Source organism: Spinacia oleracea, chromosome 6, assembly GCF_020520425.1.
Source record: "Spinacia oleracea cultivar Varoflay chromosome 6, BTI_SOV_V1, whole genome shotgun sequence".
Taxonomy (NCBI): domain Eukaryota; kingdom Viridiplantae; phylum Streptophyta; class Magnoliopsida; order Caryophyllales; family Amaranthaceae; genus Spinacia; species Spinacia oleracea.
The window spans coordinates 120,832,614-120,854,976 of record NC_079492.1 but is presented as its reverse complement, the minus strand read 5'-3'; the positions used below and the strand labels follow the sequence as shown (position 1 = coordinate 120,854,976).

General features: G+C 36.1%; 1 protein-coding gene and 1 long non-coding RNA gene across 4 annotated transcripts; both read left to right on the top strand.

The window, feature by feature from the left end:
* Positions 1–740: 740 nt before the first annotated feature.
* Positions 741–2,802, top strand: LOC130463995 (uncharacterized). The gene is made up of 3 exons (XR_008924276.1): positions 741–1,316; positions 1,493–1,558; positions 2,201–2,802. It is a non-coding gene; the product is annotated as an uncharacterized lncRNA (long non-coding RNA).
* A 525-nt stretch (positions 2,803–3,327) lies between these two features.
* Positions 3,328–22,054, top strand: LOC110803964 (nodulin homeobox). 3 transcript variants are annotated; one of them, XM_022009514.2, is made up of 17 exons: positions 3,328–3,484; positions 4,226–4,431; positions 5,823–5,942; positions 6,268–6,426; positions 9,823–9,900; positions 12,308–12,436; positions 12,788–13,003; positions 14,554–14,685; positions 14,923–15,018; positions 15,926–16,087; positions 16,408–16,693; positions 16,808–16,933; positions 17,015–17,084; positions 19,169–19,232; positions 19,327–19,875; positions 20,005–20,039; positions 21,166–22,054. In XM_022009514.2, exons 2-17 carry the CDS (start codon positions 4,390–4,392, stop codon positions 21,737–21,739), a joined length of 2,838 nt encoding a protein of 945 aa, XP_021865206.2. In that variant the 5' UTR covers positions 3,328–3,484; positions 4,226–4,389; the 3' UTR covers positions 21,740–22,054. The 3 variants fall into 3 exon arrangements, with proteins under 3 accessions (XP_021865206.2, XP_056686894.1, XP_056686895.1); XM_056830916.1 differs by lacking the exons at positions 3,328–3,484; positions 4,226–4,431; positions 5,823–5,942 and having other exon boundaries at positions 6,298–6,426; positions 9,807–9,900; XM_056830917.1 differs by lacking the exons at positions 3,328–3,484; positions 4,226–4,431; positions 5,823–5,942; positions 6,268–6,426; positions 9,823–9,900 and having other exon boundaries at positions 12,804–13,003.
* Positions 22,055–22,363: the final 309 nt, after the last annotated feature.

The window sequence follows — 22,363 nt, the reverse complement described above, 5'->3', positions numbered from 1 at the left end:
GTTGAAGCGGAGTCATCAAAGAAGATGGCGGAATGAAAGATGGACATTGTCGGAATTGGAATGAAATTGTGAGATCTTGGTTTTAAAATAAAATATCATACTTTTATTTCGAATGTTTTCGATTTTCAACAATCATTTTATACAACTAAATTTTCAAGTTTCAAGGACGAAACTTTTTCTAAGGGGGTAAGAATGTAATACCCCGAATATTTAAAACATGATTAATTATGCTAAATTATTTTTATTTTAGCTTAAAACCGTTTTAAATCCTAATTTCAAATTACGATTTTAATTAACGAAGTTTTATGTCGCTTGAATTTTAATATTGTTGCACGATTTATTTTTATTTTTTTAGAAATTTAATATTTACGAGCTTAAGCTACCTCTTTGAATCTTAATTATTCCGTAAGTTATAAAGGATTTTAATAATTTTGAACGTTCCTATGTTATTTGGAAACTAAATTTATTTTTTTATGTTAATGATATTTTATAAAGAATTACTTCAAAATCTGGTTTTAATTAAACATTTCTACTTATATAAATTCCTAAATATAGCAAATGAATTTCTGAATTTTACCCAACCTTATAAAATAATCCAAAATGCTATGTGTAGAACAAGGGTCAAAATATACTTGTTTCTTTGACTCCTCTTTACCCCAAATTCAGTCCAAGTTCATTTTCGTGCCCCCCAAGTACCTCTCCTTCTTCCTTACTCTACTTTCATGGTGAGGTCATGGGTGATGCCCATTGAGTTCCAATTACCTTATAAATAGAGGAGAAATCTACTCTCCATTTGCACAACAATCAATTTCCAAAGAAAAGCTGAATTTATACAGAGTACTCCACATAACCACTCGCCTCCCTTCCTCTGTTCTCACGCACAACCACCATCACCACCGCGGCTCTGCCGCCGGCCAACCTGATGCCACCACCCTTAAAATTTCGTTCTCCACCCCCAGAATATGCTCATTCACTACCGACAAATATCAAGCTCGAATCGTAGTTCAGTTGTCGAAACCGAACATTAACTCATGCACAACCTATTTTCTCTCTCTCCATTGACGCGGACCACCACCGCCGGAAACCACCATCAGCACCATCCCCTCCGACGTTCTTCTGCCGTCGCGCCACCTAAAAACACCAACCACCTGAGCCCCTCCTTGTGCCGCCATTGCCTCTCGGACCTTCCTCCTTCCGTGCTTCAGTTCTGTTCTACCAAAGAGTTAATGGATTTTGAAATCAATTTCCCAAATTGAAGTGTTGTCAGCACCTTTATTTCTAAATAAAGTCAACCTACTTTACCTTTATGACTTTTGGTAAGTTTTATTAGTATACACTACTGATTTATTTTCTCCAAAAGACTTACAAATTGTAACACTAGTACTAGTACCATGACGTGTTAAATTCAAAGAGTAATTAAATTATGAAAATTTATCAACTTATATTTTGATAATTAGTTACTAATTTGATGGTTTAATATTATAATTACAAGTATAAAATAGTTCTCGGAGCTCAGGAAGAACGATCCATCGAACGGGACGTATAAACTACGGTTGAGGTAACATCTATTGCTAACACCCACAATCCCTTTATGAAATGTGTTTTATGAGATTATGAAATGTGTTTATAATGATATGTTTTTATTGGATTGTGGGATATGAAATGTATTTATAAAGTGTGCTTTATGCATGATGATATTCAAATATGTTTATGAATGATTTTATAAGACTGATGTTTATGAGTTACGAATAAGATACGAAACATGATAAATAAAAAGTGTAACCGGTTCTGGCAGTTAGTGGGGTTACTATTTCTAGGTCGTGCACGTACCGCCGTACCGCGGGACACCCAACAAGGGAGAGTGCTCCTTGAGGGTTACCGCAAGCTAAAAAAAGAAACTAATTAGGTACGGGCGTATGTCCAACAAGGGAGAGTGCTCCTTGAGGACTATCGCAAGGTGGGAGACGTCCCGCAAGGCTAACTTGTCAGTTACCAAGTAAAATGAAGGTTTTATGAAAGATAATGGGAACTAATAAAGTTTCAAGTTATAAATGATGTTTTATTATAATGATTTTATGAAAGTGATTTACTATATTCTATTCTCCCTGATTGCAAAGTAAATAAAATGAATTGAAATGAATTTACGTTGTTAGGGTAGTATGTTACTGGGCCTCGGCTCACGATGTTGCTTTTGTTTTAGGTACGAAGAAGATCATGGGATGCCTTAGAGTGAGGATGCAACCATCAAAGTCACGATCGATGTTTAATAAAGATAACTATGTCATTAGTAATAAAGGGATGTATTAATTAAACTCTAAGTTTGATTTCACGATTTGAGTTAGATTTTCAAATTAATGTTGAAACATGTTAGAAATATTTATTAAGGTTTACTTAGATTTTAATGTAATTTTTAAAGAATTAATCGAAGTGAAGTATAATTACTGTTACTCAACAGTAGTCAGTAAATGTAAAAAGGTTATGTCGCCTTGTATTTCCCACGAGGGAGATACGGCAAGTGACGCTCCGACTAAATTAGGGTTTCCGCTGCTAATTAAAGATAATTAACCTAATTAATGGTGTTTAGAAGTCGGGGTGTTACACTTTCACTTGTTCTAGATTAGGTAATTATAAAAAATAATATTAACTTGATTTAAGTTATTGTTTAGTTAGGTCAATGACAAATAGGGTTGTCAACAGGTGGATAAAACCAGGTAACGGGTTGTCACGAGTTGGTTCAATAACAAGTTTAATCGGGTTATAATTGGTTTCGGGTTGACATCGAGTTGGGCATTTTCCGGAATGGTCAGTTGCCTCAATTATGTTATCGGTTATATTTCGGTAGGGTGCCAGGTTCGGGTCCGGGTCATGCATTAACGGGTCGAAATCGATCGTCAATTTTAACGGGTTGAATATGGTCGGAGTCCGGATTTATTATTTTAACAATATTTCGGGTCTCGGATCAGATCCGGGTTCTTAAAAATACAGGTCGGTTTCTCGAGTCAGGCCAGTTTTTGACAGCTTTATATATACTTCCTCCATTCTTATTTACATGACACTATTCACACAAGCTCCTTTGACTTCATTTTGTGATTTATACTTAAGAAAAAAAAAATATAGTCGTGTGGGGTCTTATTAGATTCGCCTCAATAAATATTTTTTAAATATCAACTTTTAATAATTTTTTCTTATCCGTAATTAAAGATATTAACATTTAAAATCATGTATTAACAAACGTGCCTAAATAATTGTGTCATTTAAAAAAGAACGGAGGAAGTATATACCAAAGTTCTAACACATTAGTCATTACTCAATAGTCATTACCCAAAAGTTCAAAAACCACCATCCAAGTAAACAAGCAAATAACAACGTCAATTTATCTCTCCTGGTTTTATTCTTATTATTATTATTAGGCGCAACCAGTAGTAGCAGCAGCATGTAAACAACTTTCTCTCTCTCGCAATTTCACGCTCAAAATTCCCGACTGGTTAGTCTCAAATCGCCCTTTTAATACTCTTCATCGTTTTCGTTGTTGTTGTTTAATTTGTTCTTCATATTTTGATTCTGATTTTTATGGGTTTTGTGGGGTGTTTTGGGTTTTCAAATGTAATAATTTGAATTTGGATGATATTCTAACCTACAGTTAAACAATTTTATTTTTCAGTTTTTATTTTAAATTTGTTTTTTTGGTTGATTTTTGATTGATTTTAATTAGTTGTTTACTCTTTTTGGGTGAATGTCTGGAATTTGCGTTTTCAAATTGTGCCTGGGATAATGTATTTTGTGAATTAGACAAAATTTGTGTCATTTTATATGTTAGGTGTTGATATAACCTGCTAATTTAACAATTGGGTGATGGAAAACTATTATGTGCTAATTTTTAATTTAATTTTTTTTAATGATTGAGTTTCTCTGACTCCAATGACTAATGACTAATGAGCCATTGATTTGGGGAGTGGGGTTGCCATTGAATGTTGGAATTTGGTTAAAACGTTCATAATATTCTGTTGGTTTTTTTGGGTTGTCCTTGTTCTGGTGTTGTTTTATGTCTGATTGATGATCTTTAATGTTTATTTATCCTTTCAAATTTGCGCAAATGGTTCACTCACGAGGCCATGATTTATTCTTTGAGTGATTGATATACATTGGTCATACTGCCAAAGTTTTTGACATTCAAAGACCCGAATTTGAGCTTAATGTATGTAATAAATATGTTATATTTGAGCAGCTTGCGCTGCTGTGAAGATTTGGTGTCTGCTTAAGAAAGTTGGGTTTGCTTAAGCTGTCATCAAGGTATTTACTCCGTGGGCCTCGTGGTTTGTGCGAAGTAAGGAGCCATACCGTCAATTCTGAAGGCAATTTTCTTTCTGTTTTGCCTCTTGATTTACAAAGATGAGGAATTTGATGGCGGAGCCTTCTCCTAGTACTGCTCGGGTAAGCATTTTAAACACAGAATTCCTATTCTTTGCATGCAATGTGACCATTGTTATAGTGCTTAGTTTGACTCATTTCTGATTATATAAAAAGTTGGTTTAGGTTTTAAGCGGAAATAATCTAAAGTGTAGAAACATGAATATGTAGGTGTTTGGGTTCACTTGTTGTAGCTGCAGTATTTCTAGTTTAGTTGTAGATAAGAAATTGAAACGACTTTTCAAAGCTCCTATTGTTTGCCAGACAATCCAATATTTGTTACTTAGCCCACCTGCAAAAGGCATGCAAAGTATACCAGAAATGTTAATTCTTGAAGTGTATGAAGCTATAACTTACATATCCGTGCCTTCTCGGCATAAATTACATATCTCAAGCAATGTATTATGTGTAAGGGTACAAACTGGAGATTTACAACAAGGAAAACCGTTAGAGAGGTTAGGGATTGAGAGAGATCCACATGTATGTTTATAGAGAGGCCTTAACCTGCTAGTCAAAAACCATTAGAGAAGTTGTTTATGGAAGACCCTCATATAGTAATTTTTATATGAAAGTAGGCTTATTTTGCAAAAGTTTGAACAATTTTTTTTCTTGAAATAGGAGTGGATATGAAAGCATAGTATGACAGTCAAAAGTAACAATAATGGGCGAAAATATTTTGGAGACCATCTTCCATTCTATGTGCATTTATCGGCAACGTGCTGACTTAAAAGCCGCATGTTTGTGCAAAATTTTTACTGTATTGTTTTTACCTTTTCGTAATTCCATTTGTATGTATTATACTATTATGTAAATGAGTGACTGGGTTGTCCTGGAGTTTGCTTATATAGAATAGAATGCCAGACAAGGTTTCAAAACAGTTAAGCAATACGTTCATAGTTTTGATTCTCCCGTATGGTTTCTTTTGTGGAAGGGGTTGATAAAAAATCTAGAGACAACAAGAAGGTTGATCTTATGGAATGTTACCAGAAAGGAATTTGTGGGATAAGTTGCTTGCATAAGTTTCTCTGGGCTAAGATACAGTAGTATTCCTTCATTATATCTTTCTAATTGGTGCTGAAGATGTCTTAACTCTGAATCTGCTTGGATGACTGGACTGTAGAGTAGTCAACTGTTATCCTTCTGCTGTTTAGATGAAGAATGCTTTGATGATAATTAGCTTCTTGTTTTTGCTTATGTTGCGGTTTTTTTTTTTTGTTGCTGGGTGTCCTGTTTCGGCTTTTTGTTTGACCTATGTTTATCACATCTTACCTCTCTGGTATCTACTATAGAACTGTCTATGTCTATCTTCCTTACTGTAGTTACGGTCGTATGTTATTCTGGGCCTCTGGATGTTGTGTATTTCAGTGGTTCTCTTTCTTCTTCTCCCTTATCCATGATGTTTCCATCTTTGACAGGCTATTGACTTGATCACAGAAGTAAAAGAGTTGCAGAGATTTAACTCTCAGGAGCTTAGTAAGCTGTTAAAGGACTCTGAAAACTTCTCCCTCTTCTACATTACAGCAAAGTCTTTGCAGGTGGGTTGACTATGTTATTTCTATTTACTCATCATATATCATAATTACTATTCTTCCTTGGTTTTATATTACAGAGCATTTGAAGTTGTAGAGTACAAATTAAGGAGCCTCCTATGCCCTTATATTAAACTCTACTGTATAATAAAAAAGAAAAAGTAGGACAACATTGATATGTAACACATTGGTTTTGTGAAGTGACTTACATTAAGAAAGAAATATCAAAAGGTTATATGCCCTTCATTTTGAAATGGAAGGAAGTTATTTTTTTTTGTTACTTTTTTTATTGCTTTTGTGGATGAGAATATTGAAAGCAGTTGTGTCACAGATTGACATGGAAAAGCTTGTTCGACTACTTCCTTTGCACCTTACTGCCGTGCTTTTGTCCTCTCAAAGAGATGAAGCCTCATTGAGATATCTATTATCTGGACTCAGGCTTCTATATTCTTTATGTGAAATATCTTCTCGCCACCCTAAGCTTGAACAGGTCAGTGACTTGTTTGGACTATATGTCCTTTTCAAACTATACATTCCTTTTGTCCCATGTAAATGTTCCAATTTTGAGAGGTGCCAACTAATGTTCCCAATTGTTATTCAGTGTACATTTTCTTCATCATTTTGGCCTTTTGGTCTAGTGGCTTATGTATTCTCAAATTATTATTAAATGTGTTTAGATTAACTACTTCGACACTATTTTTGTCAAAAAAAGTTTATGCACATAATTGATGATCTTTCTTAATACATGTTCTACAGTAATTAGGGATATTTATCTGGGATGGAGGGAGTACTACATAGTTATTTTTGTGGGAAGGCTGTATTTGTTTGCATGCATTTGGAGTCCTTATTGACGTTGCAACTGTAGTTTCAACAAATTGTAAAGGCTTAAGGATGTACTCCGTAGCCGTATAAGAGCTGAAGTGTAAAAAGAATGTTTTAATGCTTCAAGATGTTTGATGTTTACAAATTGTAGTACTCCCTCCGTATTTTAAAAAGAGATACACTTTCTTTAAACGACGATATTTTAAAAAGAGATACACTTTCCTTTTTTGACATGTCTTGGTCCCCACTTCCAATTATATTAATATTTCTCTCTTTCTTATAGTCCCCACACTTACTCACATCATCTTTTTACTATAATAAACAATTCACCCACTACCCCACTTTCATCTTATTTTAATAAATTCAACTCACTCTCCTAAAACTATGTGCCGGTCAAAATGTATCTCTTTTTAAAATGCGCGGGGAGTAACTTTTTTGGGTCATTTTAGTTCATATAAGGAGCGAGTTGTCACATAGCAGAGAATTTTTTTTTACCTTTCGTTATTCTCATTATAATGCAACTGAAGCCTTTAAGGTTTGTGATGCAAATATTGTCCCCTTATCCCCCTTTAGAATTGCTTTCAAATAATATCTCATTTTCTACAATACCTTTACCACACACTAAATGTTATAATGATCGAAAATGAATCACTACTGTTTAACTAAAAAAATATAAAGTTTGGACTTTAGTTACTTAGCAAGTTATTGTTTGTCATTGGGGCATATGGGTTTGAGGATCATTGTATACTTTTCTAATATGTGAATTCCCATTTTGTTGATGGATAAGAAACCCCATGTTAAAAAAAAAGGATGAAATACCCAAGTTTTGTGTCTTCACTGTTATTATCAATGCCAATATGCCATAATGTTGTGGGAGGGGGTCAATTTTAACACGTAGAAGTTCCCGTAAAATTTGTTCTGTTGTGAAGGTCACCAAACTTTTTATGAAAGTTGCTGTTATATTCTTAAGCTATATATTGCTTAGTCTTGGCTGGGAAGATCACTATACTCAAATATGTGATTTTCCTTTTCCTTCAGAGTTAAGAAACCTTTGCCAAGCCCTGTGCCCTATGCGAATATTACCATGTCATGTAGGATAAACTATTGGAAATAGAGGGGTGCTCATGTCAAGCTTATGGGCAAGGAAACACGTTTTATATAATAGTATACATACGCAGTATCTTTATGTCGTATTACTCATATTGTCTAATCCAATTTTTAAAGTAATATGTAAGATTTACTTAAAACAGTACCCGATGTTCATATATGATGTATTTATATATGCAGATGGTTGAACCTAATATAGCTACTGTTACAAAGTAGCAGTTTAGAAAATAATTTCTACTTTTACGAGCAGCATTTTGGATATATAATGTAAATCTGCTAGCTGTTATTTCCAAAAAAAAGGAATTGGGATATCTATGGTCCAGGAGTTAACCTAACGTTGGAGACCTAACCTTTTGCACCTTCCACTTTTGGGACTTCAACCAAAGAAGATATCTGCTTGCTTAACCATGATTCATCAATAACTTTTCAAACTTTGAGTTAAGCATAACAACTAGTGAACTGCAACCTAACCTTTTGCAATTTTCACTATTCGGGACCTCACCTTTTTTTTTTTCCACCTTTTGACACCTTACCCGTGATATTTCACATGCTAGTTGAATTTTTTTGGACGATCTGATAAACGTAGTTAAATCGGTGGGCCATTTACTATAAAGTAGGAAGATCAATTTTTTTTTTTCCCGTCTTATGCTTTGTTCTCTTCACCTAGCCTAGTTTGATTTTTCTAGTTTCTGGTCGTCTGAATGTTTTCTGAGAGTGCTTTTTGCTTTTTCTAGTCTGGTCTGATTTAGTAAGCAATAAGAATAAGGTGAAGAGAACATAGCTTATATCTCCTCAATCCACCTCCATTAACCCAATCCTTGACATCAAGTTTTCACGACTTCACACTGTTGCATCACTTTCCCTCTCGTCTATCATCGACTTCAATCTATTGTTAGTTCTCTAATCCCCTTCTCCAATTTCTTATAAAATTGGGATATTTTTGCCAATAATTTTTTTGATTTGATCTTCTCATTGTCCAGTGTAAAACCACCATTTTCCGAATTCAATGTCATGTTGTATATCACCTCCATCTATATCTTCCGCATTGGCTTTATCTCGGGCAAATCAGTGTTGAATCAGGTGAACCGGCCAAAATGTGTTCTGTTTTTTAAGCCTTTACAAGCCGGGGAATATCGCAATGATAAACTTGAAAAGCGTTACAACTCTCCACACCCTGATGGTTATTTTACACCATGGACTGGAATGTAATATGAGAAAATTACGCATGAGTGTCTCATGTATAGAGATCCTCTGCCTTCTTTTAAGTTTGCCATTTCTAATTTTGTACTCTGTATGCTCCCATCCCTTCCCAATTGTCCTATCCCAACTGTACTCGATCTTTTCTCGGTGTTAAGTGGTCACAAACTCGCTTGCTGGTAGCTTGGTAGAACCATGAGCTTTGTGCTTATAGTTTCGGTTGATTCACAAAGATTGAAGAGAAAGGAAAGAATGTATCAAGATTTCAAGAGTTTGATGGCTTTTCAGGGATGCTAGTACTGCTAGGTGGTTAGCTGGCGTTGATTCCATAAGTTTTCTTTTGATTTTCCACCATTTATCTTTCTGAATTTCAAGGAAAGAGAATATAAATGCAAGGGGGAGTCTGGCATCTTGGTTTTTCCACAAGGAAAAAAAGAGTGGAGAAAGTGGAAAAGATTTTAACTAGGAAAGCATTATGCTATCTTGCTTTTTCCTAGCCAAAGGATCAGACTCCTGTCAATCATTTTATATATAATAACTGTGAGTTGTTAAAACCTGTGTGGTATTTAGATGGTAATAGTTTCGGGTTTGCAGCATTTCCATTGCAGCTTATATGTGAACTCGTACTGTTCTCTATTTCCTCTATCTGTTTCAGTTGGGGTCAAGTTCTAATGTAGCTTTCTCCAAAAGTGGCATATAAACTTATGAACAGGAATGCACACTCATCCTTGTTTATGTTAACAGTTCTTTTATCTTACAGATTTTGCTCGACGATCTGAAAGTCTCAGAACAGCTGCTTGATTTGGTGTTCTATTTACTTATCCTCTGCTGTAAACAGGTTCTCCATCTTTATTAGCTTGCTTAATTATGTTTACGAAAATTCGATATCATGGCCATATAACTGCAACAAAACTCTTAGCCGTGACATTTTATCTTTTCAAAATTCTGGTTTTGGATTATGAGCGAGTATAACCTGCGGTCTACATTATTTTGAAGTTATTAAGAATTTGGTGGTCCCATTCCAACAGAAAAATAATTTTTAAAAAAGAACTGAATTAAAAAAGAAAGAAAAATCTAAGCCGTTAGCCATCTTTCTTTCCATGCCAGCCCCCTTCCCTCTTGTCGCTCCTAATACTAGTTTGTGCGCTGTGGTGATGCCAAAGGGTACTTACAAGCAAGTGGCAACTCCTTCTGATTGATATTTTCCGTTCCTAGCAAAAAGCCTTCTGTCTCTAGCCATGCTTGTCAATGACTTAAACCACCCTGAAGCCACTGTCATGGGCCTGGTGTGTTAGATGTGATAAAGAGTGAAATAAAAAGAAAGAGGTGGGACATGGAAGATCTAACCAGTGTTAGTGTTAAGCTCTGTTTGGTTCAACTAAATTCAACTGGAATTAACTTATCAAACTTAATTGAACTTATCTTTGTTGAAAAAAAACTTATTTATGTGTGTAAATTGTCCTAAAAACCTATTTTTGCTGAACTGATCTTATCTGAACTTGTTTTTGCTGACATAAATCAAAATAAGTTAAATATGTTGAAACAAACAGACCCTTACACAATTTGAGAGTTATCCTCGCATCATATGTGGACTTTTAAACACGCAGGTTGATTCTAAATTGTGTCTCGATGATATGGTGGTTGCGGATGATATATTTGGGGTTGACAATAATAGAGTTATTGATTATGATATATTAGGAGACAAGGAATGTACGGGGAATAGATTTGATGAGGGAGATAGGAGAGGAAGATGGTACGGACCATTGTGGATTATATATTTGCCTCGGGGTTGGCAATAATGGAATTATTGATCATGAGAGTTATACTACATGGGGTATTAGCCATCAGATATATGGGGTTTCTTATTTGTAAAAAAGCACTGATGGAAATGAAATATAAAAGGCTGAAATTCAAAAATGTTTTGCAAGCAAGCTAAAATTTGGAAAGCTTGCTCACCATACACCTCTTTGATGCTAATCTAGCTAATTTGACCAAAGTCTGAGTTATCAACCAGCTCAAATGGTTGTCAAACACGAGCATTAATGAACATTCATGAGTTTCGTTGAATACTACTTAATTGATTATTCAACCTAATAACTTAACATTCGGTGAGGGTAAGTGATTGCTATTCTTATCTTTGTTCCACGAACCAGTGAACCACAATGTTCCGAATTATCACCTGGACTTAAGACAAAGGGACATTTTGTTTGGTTGTCAATGTTGTCACATTTACAGGTCAACATGTTTCTTTACTGAAATGGCATATTCCTGCCTGAACATTAACTACAAAAAGAACTTCCATGTACAAATTTTGGACCAAAGACACCTTGTGAATGACATAAAGCTAAGGGGTAAACATTAGGCAAAAGGCACTATTGCCGAAATCAACCCATCAAGTGCTAAGACAACTTCCTCCATTCAAAAAGAAATTCCATTCCATCCATCTTTATGAAAATCTCCTTTTCCCCTTCACTCTCACTTATCTATCTCCCGACTTGCTGACTTTGAGCCATCACTGCCCCCATTGATCTCCTTCTCCGCAACTATAAATTTATGCTATTGTGGCCCTTACTTGCCCACCTTAGTGCTGATGGGTTCTCTCCCTGCCAAGAGGTTGCCAATTTTCATGGAGTGTTAGATCCTGGCCATTTGGTGGTAAATTCGACCATCAAGAGCTCTGTTTTGGAGCCTTGTGGTGGATTTCCACTACCTACTGCCCATGAATAATGGTGGTAAGGATGAAATCTTATGATGGTTAGGTTGAGTTTCATCCAATGAAGGATAATGTTTTTCCCCCAAATCTAATTTTTTTCCATCTTCCCATTGTTTTAGGCTATCGCTTTGGGCTACAGAATGGGGATTATTGGTTGAACTGGCTGTCTGGCTGTGGAAGGGGGGGGGGGGGGGGGGGGAAATAGCTAGTGGATTTTATTAGGAGTAGAATATGAAAAATGTGAAATAATACGATATGAATTGAATGGTTAGGATGGTGATGTGGCCCCCTTCCCTCCAACGCCCCTCTGTATGTATTTTACTATTTATTTTAGTACCTATTGATTCAGTGATAGAGCCTATCAACCAATTAGTGCAATGCTCCATAAGCATAACCAAAGATTTCTTGAAAAAAGAGACCACTGAATAGTTGTTTACAAGGGCACAATTTTGAATTCTTTTATTTTTTTATTAGTAAGATATTTGATGATACAACTGATATGTGAAACTGCTTCATCTCTTGCATGATCTAGGGATACAGTTTTTCTGGTGCTATGCCACTTCTTTACTCAGCTCTTGTAGCTTGCAGTATGTATCTACTGACCGCTTGCATTTCATCACAGTGGAGTGAACTCACTTATGTTCTCCAGGCACACCCTAAGGTATATTATTATAATTTGTCAATTCTGTTTTTTTTTACTTTTAATCTGATAATTTACCCTAGCTGTTTTAACTTTTATGTGCTTGTTCTGGTATCAGTTTTTTTTGCTTTTCTTTCTTATTCCGTTCCTCTGGTAAATTTACTGATTATCTGCAATTCTGTACCATCTCTTCTCCCTTTACGTCAATGCCACCCTTGGTGTGTGGAGAAGGAAAGTATACCAATCACAATCTTGGCATCTCGGAGTATATATGAACTGCTAATCAAATTTCAGACCTAGAGCATGTTCTGAAGCTAGTGTTTACAGTTTTGCATCTACATATGAATTGCTGAATAAGTCTCTCTTTGACAGGTTGACATATTTTTAGATGCAGCCTTTGGAGCTGTCCGCATGAATATCAACTTCCTTCAGATCAAGCTGTCAGCAGAGGAAAATGAGTTCACAAATTCTAGTCTAACAGCTGAAAAAGCAGTCCACTTTTGTTTCCAGCAATGTGAGGCTTCTTTGCAGTTCCTCCATTCATTATGCCAAAATAAGTCTTTTCGAGAACGCCTTCTCAAGAATAAGGTTTCCACTATTTCCTTTAAAAAAATTACCTTTTCTTCTTCTTTTATTATCTTTTGTTTTCTTCTAAATATGATTTGTGGCTGGCTTTTAAGATGATAGAAGTAGACTGCTGATAAGCAAAACCACATTAGCAAGACTGCAAGATCCATATTAGGATTTCCACACAAGAGACAAGGGAGCTTGACAGCTGCTTTACTTTATATATTCATTTGAAAGGGGCTATTGCATTCTGTTCACAATGCATCTTATCATGCTTTTAGATCTCATTAAGTTCCTCGTTTTTATGATTTTATATGATAGTCCAGTCCAGCTATTAAAGAATAGTAAGAGGGGAAAAATATGGTGGTCAGGTCTTATGAAGAAAACCTTTCAGTGCAATGGATAAAACGATAGCTGAAGAGGTGCTACAAAGTCTACTAATGGCGATAGTGGATTATTCAATATGTCAGTTGTATAATCCAACTATGAGAATTTGTACGGTTTGTAGAAAAGGGAAGGAGGAAATTTGGACAGGTGGTTGTGTTGCGGCTTGCTGAATGTGTGAGTTCTAGAATTGTCCTTATCAGGCTGGTTAGATTTGAGAAGCAAAGGAAGTTTCGATGAGCTCAAATCAAACTCCAGAGGAAGATTTGTTGTGCTTGGCTTCTCCTGGAAGGGTAAACCAGCCACCATTTTCTTTCTAAGAAGGTTGTCAGGGGCTCCTTCTAGCCATCAGGGTCGACTAAAACAAAGTGGTCAGGAGGATGACAAGGCTTGTGGTACCTCTTCCAAGATGTTTGCCTGTTTAGTGAATCCGAGTCTGATCGTTGGAGGATCAAGGGAGAAAGGCTGAGTTTTGAGGAGCTTAAAGTTGATGAGATGCATGTAAAAATCACATAAATGGACTTACATTACAGTAATACATTTTACATAGAAGTCCCTGGTCAGATGTCCACTGATCCTCTTTTAAGAGGTTGCGGGGGAGGGATTTTCTGGGTTATACTGGTAACAATGTAGTGGAACCCTGTTGGTAGATTTGAAGGATAAATATCCTGCTGAAGCATTGTTGGGAGACTAGAGATACATTTTTTTCTTCTTTATGAGCCCTCAAGTTCTCTCCAGATAGATTGTTTGGGATAACGGAGATTCCATTGGTGTTTTCACTTCCTATCACGTGTCATGTGCAGGTTATCTATGTGTGCTTTGGGGGAATAAGGGAAAGAAGTTCTATTACTATTATGAAAATTGATATGGGGAGTCAAGGAAACCTGGGAGATTTGGCCGATGGATCTTCTTGTTATGAATTTTTTAAAAAGAAAGGAGATAAGAGGATAGCTTCGCTACTGATTGCCGTAAAATCTAGAAGGACCGCACATCAGCGATTACCGTTATACCAAAATACTCCTGTTCCTTAAGTGCCTTTTGGTCTTGAGAAATCTGTAATCCTCTTTATTATTTGTTGTTTCATTTGGAAGTGATTGTTTTGGAGATCATTGTTATCTTATTTTAGTTTTTGGACCACTGTCTTTTTTATTTTTCTTACAATTTTTTTTGTTTTCTTATATATCTAGGAATTATGTGGGAAAGGAGGAGTCCTTCATCTTGTTCAAGCCACCTTGAAGTTGAATATCTCGCCATATCTGAAGGAGCCACTTGAAATGATAGCTGCTATTTCTAGACTAAAGGCTCGAGTTTTATCAATTGTAAGTCCAAATCTTGTAAATTTCTGCATGTGGTCCTCTCGATTTGGACTCATTGTTGCAGTTCATAGTATCTATGATTTGGCTGAGTAGCTTAATTGTATTATCAAGTTTTCAACTAAGAAACAAATCAAATTATGGCAGAAAATCGTAACAGTGAACTTCAGAACTGAGGGATTTCATTTGATTGCAATTGTTAAGTGGGCTACTAATTGACTTAAGAAGTATTCGATTTTACAGCTGCTGCATCTTTGTGAATCAGAAAGTGTGTCTTATCTGGATGAGGTAGCCAGCATACCAGAAAGCCTGGATCTGGCAAAGTCTGTTGCAGTAGAGGTTAGTATTACTTGAACGGTTCTGTTAGATGTATCAAGAGGAAAAAACATGTTATTCATCTATGTTACTCCTTATAAAAGATTGTCATCATACGGGTGTTATGTTCGTTGTTGTCGTGTCGACAACACACCTTTCTCTCTCAAAAATGAAAAAGAATGTTAATTGTTGTGATGTTTAGTTGTTAGATTCAACTGCCTCCCCTTCCTTGAGGGCATTGTCCTACTGCTTCTTGAGGGGTCTTTCTTTTTCGTTTGAAAGGACGACAGCCAAAAAAAGCAGCTGAAGATGTGATATGCTGCAATTTTTCACTTTCTATGGTCATGTGGCCCTTTTTTCTGTACTTATGGTTATGTTTTCTTCAACTTAACAGAATTCTAGTATTACCTTTTTCTCCTTCACTATTAATTATAGAACTTTTTTTTTTGAAAGGAATTATAGAACATTAACTTGGAGTTAAAATTGTTCACCTAATCGACAATCTAAAATATACGGAAACACACTTCATATTTTAAAAAAAAATACACATACTATGCTAAATTAATTAATTTGAACTTATTGTTTACACAACTTTGGATTCTATGCTATCGCACATGTCATTCATCTCACATTTCCAATATCAAATCTCAAAATTTAAGTTTATTTTGTTTAATTAGACAAATTATTTATCATTTTTAAAGTATACTGTATAAATAATAATAAATTAATTTAGTAGCATCCGTGCATTACGCAGGTCTTAAATTACCCTCTTCATAAAAAGTAGGAGATATAACCAAACAAAGTTTTTTTTCCTATTCATTTCTGAAGTTGAATTCCTCATTCAAGAATTTTTTTTTTATTCAATCTGGTTGTCCCTTCAGAACCAAGGATCTACAGATTACGTGTACTAATGATAACTGTGATGATCTAGGTTATTACATTACTGAAGACCATGGTCAGCAGAGATCTTAAACTTCTGGCGAATCACTCGGGAAAAACATATCCAAGTGGGCTTTTGCAGCTCAATGCATTGCGCCTGACAGATATCTTCTCTGATGATTCAAATTTTAGATCGTACATTACAATATACTTTGTAAGCTCTCTTGTTCATTGCCTTATTGTTTTATCGTATTATTTAATATTGCACTTATCACATGGTTTCTTCTCAACTCTTAGTTGATTTTGCTGATACTTGACATATCATTACACAGTTATTTTAGGAATATAAAGGCCAAATTTTCCACAATGCATGTTTCACACCTATATACCTTCATGTTTCCTTGTCCTGTAAATCACTTTGTATAGATATATTCCTGTCGTGCCTATTTTTCTCTATTACCTTCATACACTGTCATGTTTTTTTCTTTCAATGCGCCCTGATTATGGTATTGGTTTTCCGTTTTTTTTCCCCAGGCTGAAGTGTTGGCAGCAATCTTGTCAACTCCTTACCAACAGTTTTTGGCTAGTTGGTGTTCATCAGAATTACCTCTGAAGGAAGAGGATGCTTCATTAGAATATGAGCCTTTTACTATGGCTGGATTGATTTTGGACTCAACTTCAAGTCTAGATACAATAAGATCCTTTGAATCCAACTTTATTCCAACCAACAATGCGCAATCATCTTATGCCCATCAACGAACTTCTCTATTGGTTAAAGTGATATCCAATCTGCATTGTTTTGTGCCTAAGATTTGCAAAGGTTAATTTCCTAGACCAAAATCTTGTCGTATTTGCATCAAGGATTCATCTGAGAAATCATCATCTATTCATTGTTTTATGTAGTTAACAATCTTGATTTCACCCTAAACTGCAGAGCAGGAGAGGAACTTTTTTCTTCACAAGTTTCTTGAACGTCTGAAAATGGACTGGCAAGACCCAAAGGATGGATTTGCGTTTAGTTCTGCACCTCAAAAAGCTGCCACTATTTGCAAGAATCTTCGTAAGTATAACTTCTTGACCCCCTCTTTCAGTTTGTGGAATAAAAAATTATACCTTATTCATGAATTTCTTGTTTGTGTAGGTTCGTTGTTGGGTCATGCAGAATCTTTAATTCCGACTTCTCTTAACGAGGAAGATGTACAGCTTTTAAGGTAATTTTGCATCTTCTCTGTCACTGTTGAATTCTGATTATTCTTGCAAGAATCAAGCTCATGTTTATCCGGACTTAAAAATCTAGGGTTAGGGGGGTTGGTCGTGATGATCAATGGCAAGATGTTTATGAGGGTATCCCACAATCCATCTTAATCCTACGGATTTTTCTCTTGAACATGGTGATTCCTTCTTAGTGTTGTTGCATGTAAGAGTGCTTTCATCATGATGAACAGCAAAAATGAGGTAACATATTGCAAAGGGTAGCCTCGGTGCTTTTTCTGAAGTATTTGCATTACCTTCGTTGAAATTTTAGAGAAATACTATGTGTTGTTCAAGAAAGAAAGGAAAACCAATGTTTCTACCTCTATTTTACAGTTCTACCTTTTCATCTTAAGTTCTGAACGCTATCTTTCTCACCTGTTTTAGACCCCAACAACCCATTTGATGACTTCTGAAAGGTTAGGAATGGAGGTTTTTCAGTTCTAATGGTAGGTAGAGATCATCAGACATAAAGGTCTGAATAACCATTGTGTAAAGTCGCCCTTGCTGATCCATAGGCCTAGGGTTCCCATGAGGTTCAGATGAGGTGTACAAAGACAAATTAAGTGCCACTTTTCCGTGTTGTCTTTTTTTTGTATACCGAATTTGTGTGTCATACTGTCTCTCTGCTGTATTTATTTCCTTGCTAGGGGCCTGTGTCTATCCTTCCCCCTCTCTGTCTGTAGCCTCTCTAATTAACTCTTTCCCTCTTTGTCTTTCTCTAATTCAACTTTGACCTTGCCTATAATCAGGTTCTAAAACAACGAAAAACAGATTGCTCACCCTCCATCCCTTCCTCTTTCCTCTGAGTCTACTCATCTGAAGTCTGAAGATACTTTTAGTCCTGTATCCCTTCTGCCCTTCCTATCCTTGCCTCTTTTCCCTTAACCCTCAACTTCTTCACATGAGCTTCTTGTGTCGTTAAGGCACAAGTCTATGCCTTGCACTCAATGGCCTTTTTACCTCAGCATGACTCCCATTTGTTAAGACTTAAGACCCTTTTTCTTTCTTTTTTCTACAAGTAATATTTTGGTTATACATTAGTTTAAGAAGGCTGATAAATTGTAAGCCACCAAAGGAGGCGTAGATCAAGGAATTTCTATGAACTTGTGATATTTTCCCTTCAGTCACAAGTTTATTTAGCTATTTTCATTGATAAAAGGCATAAAGGAACAACTTCATGATGCTTGTTTGAAATTATGGATGATTTTTCATTACTATATTGCCAACAGTTGAGAAATTTGGTGTGAACCTAGAGTACCGAAAATGGCCTTACTCTTTATGTACTTTTTAAAATTTAATATAAATATATCAGAATTGTTGCACATGTTATTTGAAATGTGAAGCATGCATCGCTTGCATTTAAATATAGTTTTGAAATGTGAAGCATGCATCGCTTGCATTTAAATATAGTTTTGAAATGTGAAGCATGCATCGCTTGCATTTAAATATAGTAGAGACAATGTGAACAAAATATAGGAGTTAGAAGAACAAAAAAATCGGTTCTAGCGTAAGAAACTGTGACAGAACTTGGTTGAAGTCCAACCAGAAACTAATGTGCAAAATGTGCCAGGACTCAAAGCAAAAAGACTAATGATCCTTTTGGCTGGAATTGGATGGAAATTGCTGTATATGAAAGTGAAAGCACCTTAACAGTGTAGCTACTTTTATTTGGTGGTTAATGTTTAGTGCTTACTGGTCAATACTCAGAAGACTATGGCCTGGGGAAAAAAAATCTTCCATTTTGCAGAATGAACCCAAGTCTAAACTCTAGATGCATCTTACTTTAAGACCTGGTTCTTCAGGGTTAACCATTGTATAGTGCACATGTGTTTGCTCCTTGTGCTTCTATTTTCTTAAATCATTCCTCCTGATCTATATCCAAAATTCCAAACAAGTCTTCAACCTTAATCTGCTATGTTTTATTTTTTTCACCATGCTTTATCCTGGCTCATCTATGTTCCAATATGCCAATGTGGAGATGAATATTCTAAACGATGCTTTATTTTCTTCACCATGCTTTATTTTTTTGTTTCTGTTGCAGGCTTTTCTTTACCCAACTGCAGTCACTCATTGGTCCGGTTGATTATGAAGTTAATAGAGCACTGGTAAAAGTGTATCCTTGATGTGATGTGGAACGGTTTGCAAACTTGACCTATCTTTGGCTGCATGATTCTTGACCGTGGTAATTATTGTTGTTAGGAACTTCAAATTGCAAGAGGCTGTCCATCATCTCTTCAAGGAAATGTGGACTTTGATCACAAGAACAAACACTCTAACTTGAGAGAAGGTATGTCAGAAAATTCAGCTTTTCCAGGAGTGGACAATTCTTGCACTAAAGTTGAGGTTACTGCTGAAGCTGATGGTGCAATGCACAATCAGAAGACATGTGAAGGAAAATCTGTAAAATATTCAGCTGAAATTTTAGTAGAGACTGAAAAGGAGTTTCATCATGAAGAGACAAGTGGATCAGATTCAAGCACTACAAGAGGAAAGAATCCGACTGATCAAGTTGGTAATGGTGAAAATACAAAACCAGGTGAGCATTTCCATAGAAGTATAGTTGGAGTTGTTCAACAAGATGGGAGGGTTGAAAGTGTGAATCACGAAGAGAAGCAAGTACGGAAACGTAAACGACATATAATGAACGATAAACAAATATCGTTGATTGAAAGGGGGCTGCAGGAGGAACCTGATATGCATAAGAACGCAGCCTCTTTACAATCATGGTCTGACAGATTAAGTTTACATGTAAGAGAATTTTAGCCATGTTCTTTTTTATTTGTTTGAAGCTATTTTACCTTGATAAATAGTCTCTATGTGTTAATGCCTAGATAGATAGTATTTACGTATTATGATTCTTACGCGTGGTCCTTGCAGGGTTCTGAAGTCACATCTTCACAGCTGAAAAATTGGTGAGGCAACTTTCCTTTTCGTTGTTATATATACATGTAATACATCATTGAACACATAACTTGTTGTCATGCTCATCGAGGTCTCTATTTTGCGGGAATTTCACTGGTGTGGAAAGCTTTAAAACGAGTGGCGGCACTATATCTATGCCTATAATACAAGAAGGCTTTATTTTTAATTCATTCATCATCGCCCTCTAAAGAGGCTTATTTTGAATGTACAATAAACTTGACACTGGATTGACATCAACATAGTAAAACCTTCTAAATCTTAGAAAGTATTAAATAAGGAGAATACAGGTAAATGAAGGTTGGGTTCTAACACCTAGCGTGCTTCCACTCTTAAATTCCGTGGAAGCTTAACTGCTTCTTAAAATTTTTCCTGGAAATAGCAAATATACGATGTCTGATAGCACCTTCAAAGACTGTTTATGTGAAGAAAGCAAACTCGTCATTAATGGGTACACTTTTCTTTTTTTTTGGTTCAGATAGGGGTAAATTCCCGTGAGAGAAGGCATGGAGTGCTAAAATATGCAATATGATGGATACTTACTCTAATTTAGGCTTTGAAAGTGCTTTTAGCCTATCAATGCCTGCTTGTCTCTTCTCCGTAGAGTGAAGTCTGAACCTAATTATACACTAAAAATGTAAACTGTTTTTTTTCCTTGCTTGGCCCTTTGCTTTTCTGAGTTTCTCTCTTGGTTGAAGCCAAAATCTAGCTGCCTAGGCGTATGAGTACATAACTTGTATTTTCAAAAGAAATAAAATAAATAATTGGACATGAGATAGGAGTGTACCATTTAACTATATGAATATCAACTTCCTTGCAACTCTTGCAAAATAGGTTACTTCATACATTACCACTGTTCAAGCTATCAAATCTGATGATATGTATAACCACCGTTACTCCATGTGAAATCGGATGATAGATTCACCAGGCTGACCAAAGCATGTAAAAAAGGAAAAAAAAAAAAAGTAAACTCTGCTACATTAAAAGTTGAATATGGTTATGCAAAAAAACCAACCTTTGCTACTTGTTATCAATTTTAGAAAGTCACCCCTGCTTCCCCTGTTCCCGGTTCTAGACTAGAGTTTTCATTCTGATTATCATGGTGCTTCCGGTGAACAGGTTGAATAACAGGAAAGCGAAGCTTGCGCGAGCAGCCAAGGACGGTGGTCACCCATTGTCTGAGGAGAATGCTATAGCTGACGCACAAGCTGGGTCCCTCATGCATACTACTTCGGGTTCTCCTGAAAGTCAGAATGAGGACTTGCCTCCTTCCTCTGCACCCAAGGACCACAACCAGGTGTCTGCAGTCCGGAGAACCAGTTCAGGGATAACTATGAGCCCAGTTCTTGAGATTCCCCGACCTGAAAGTTCAAGCAGATTAAATATGCAAATTGAGGGTCCGGCTATAAGTTCGAGTTGTGTAAACTTTGAGGCGGGTCAGGCTGTTCTACTTACTGATACCCAAGGGAAAGAAATAGCCAAAGGAACTGTATTTCAGGTTGAAGGTGAATGGCATGACTGCAATCTGTCAGATACTAGAACCTGTGTTGTAGATATTACAGAACTTAGGTCTGAGAGGATTCTGAGGCTTCCCCATCCATCAATAGAAGCAGGCGCCACATTTGAACAGGCTGAAGTCAAGATTGGGACTATGAGAGTGCTATGGGATTCTGGCCGGATGCTGAAGCCGTAGATAGTACCATGAATATCATCTTGCTTAGAAATGGAATGTTTATTGGAGGTTGTTTAAAGTAGAGTAAGCTGGTGATGTTGATCTAAGTCAAAGTAGAGCCACAAATTTGGCAGAATATAATTAACAGGTTTAGGTTGGCGCTCTTTTTAAAAGTAGAGCTCCATTTCTTGTATAGCATCTCTGTTGGGAAGTTGTGATCTTAACTATGTCATTTGTAAATTACTAATGTCTGATGATATCCGGGAATGATAATCTTGTATGATTTTGAGTTCTGACCGTGTTGCAATTTCAATGAGTAGGGTTTGCTTGCTAAGAGTGTTGCAATTTCAATGAGTAGGGTTTGCTTGCTAAGAGCTAAGCTAAGGTTGGTGAAATAACTGTGAATGACCATTGATGAGGTATCAGCAATGGCGGAGGGCAGGATCGGGGTGTCGACATGTTGGTAAAACAATTATTTAATCCGTATTAATTTACGTTTTCTAATAAATATTACCTTTGTCCTTATTGTTCGCCACATGTAACAAATGTGTTTTATTAAGATATATAGTCCGGATTTTCTAGAGTTTTAATAAAACTTTACAAGATAGAGTTGTGTCTATAGTTGATATTGCTCAAACTTTACCC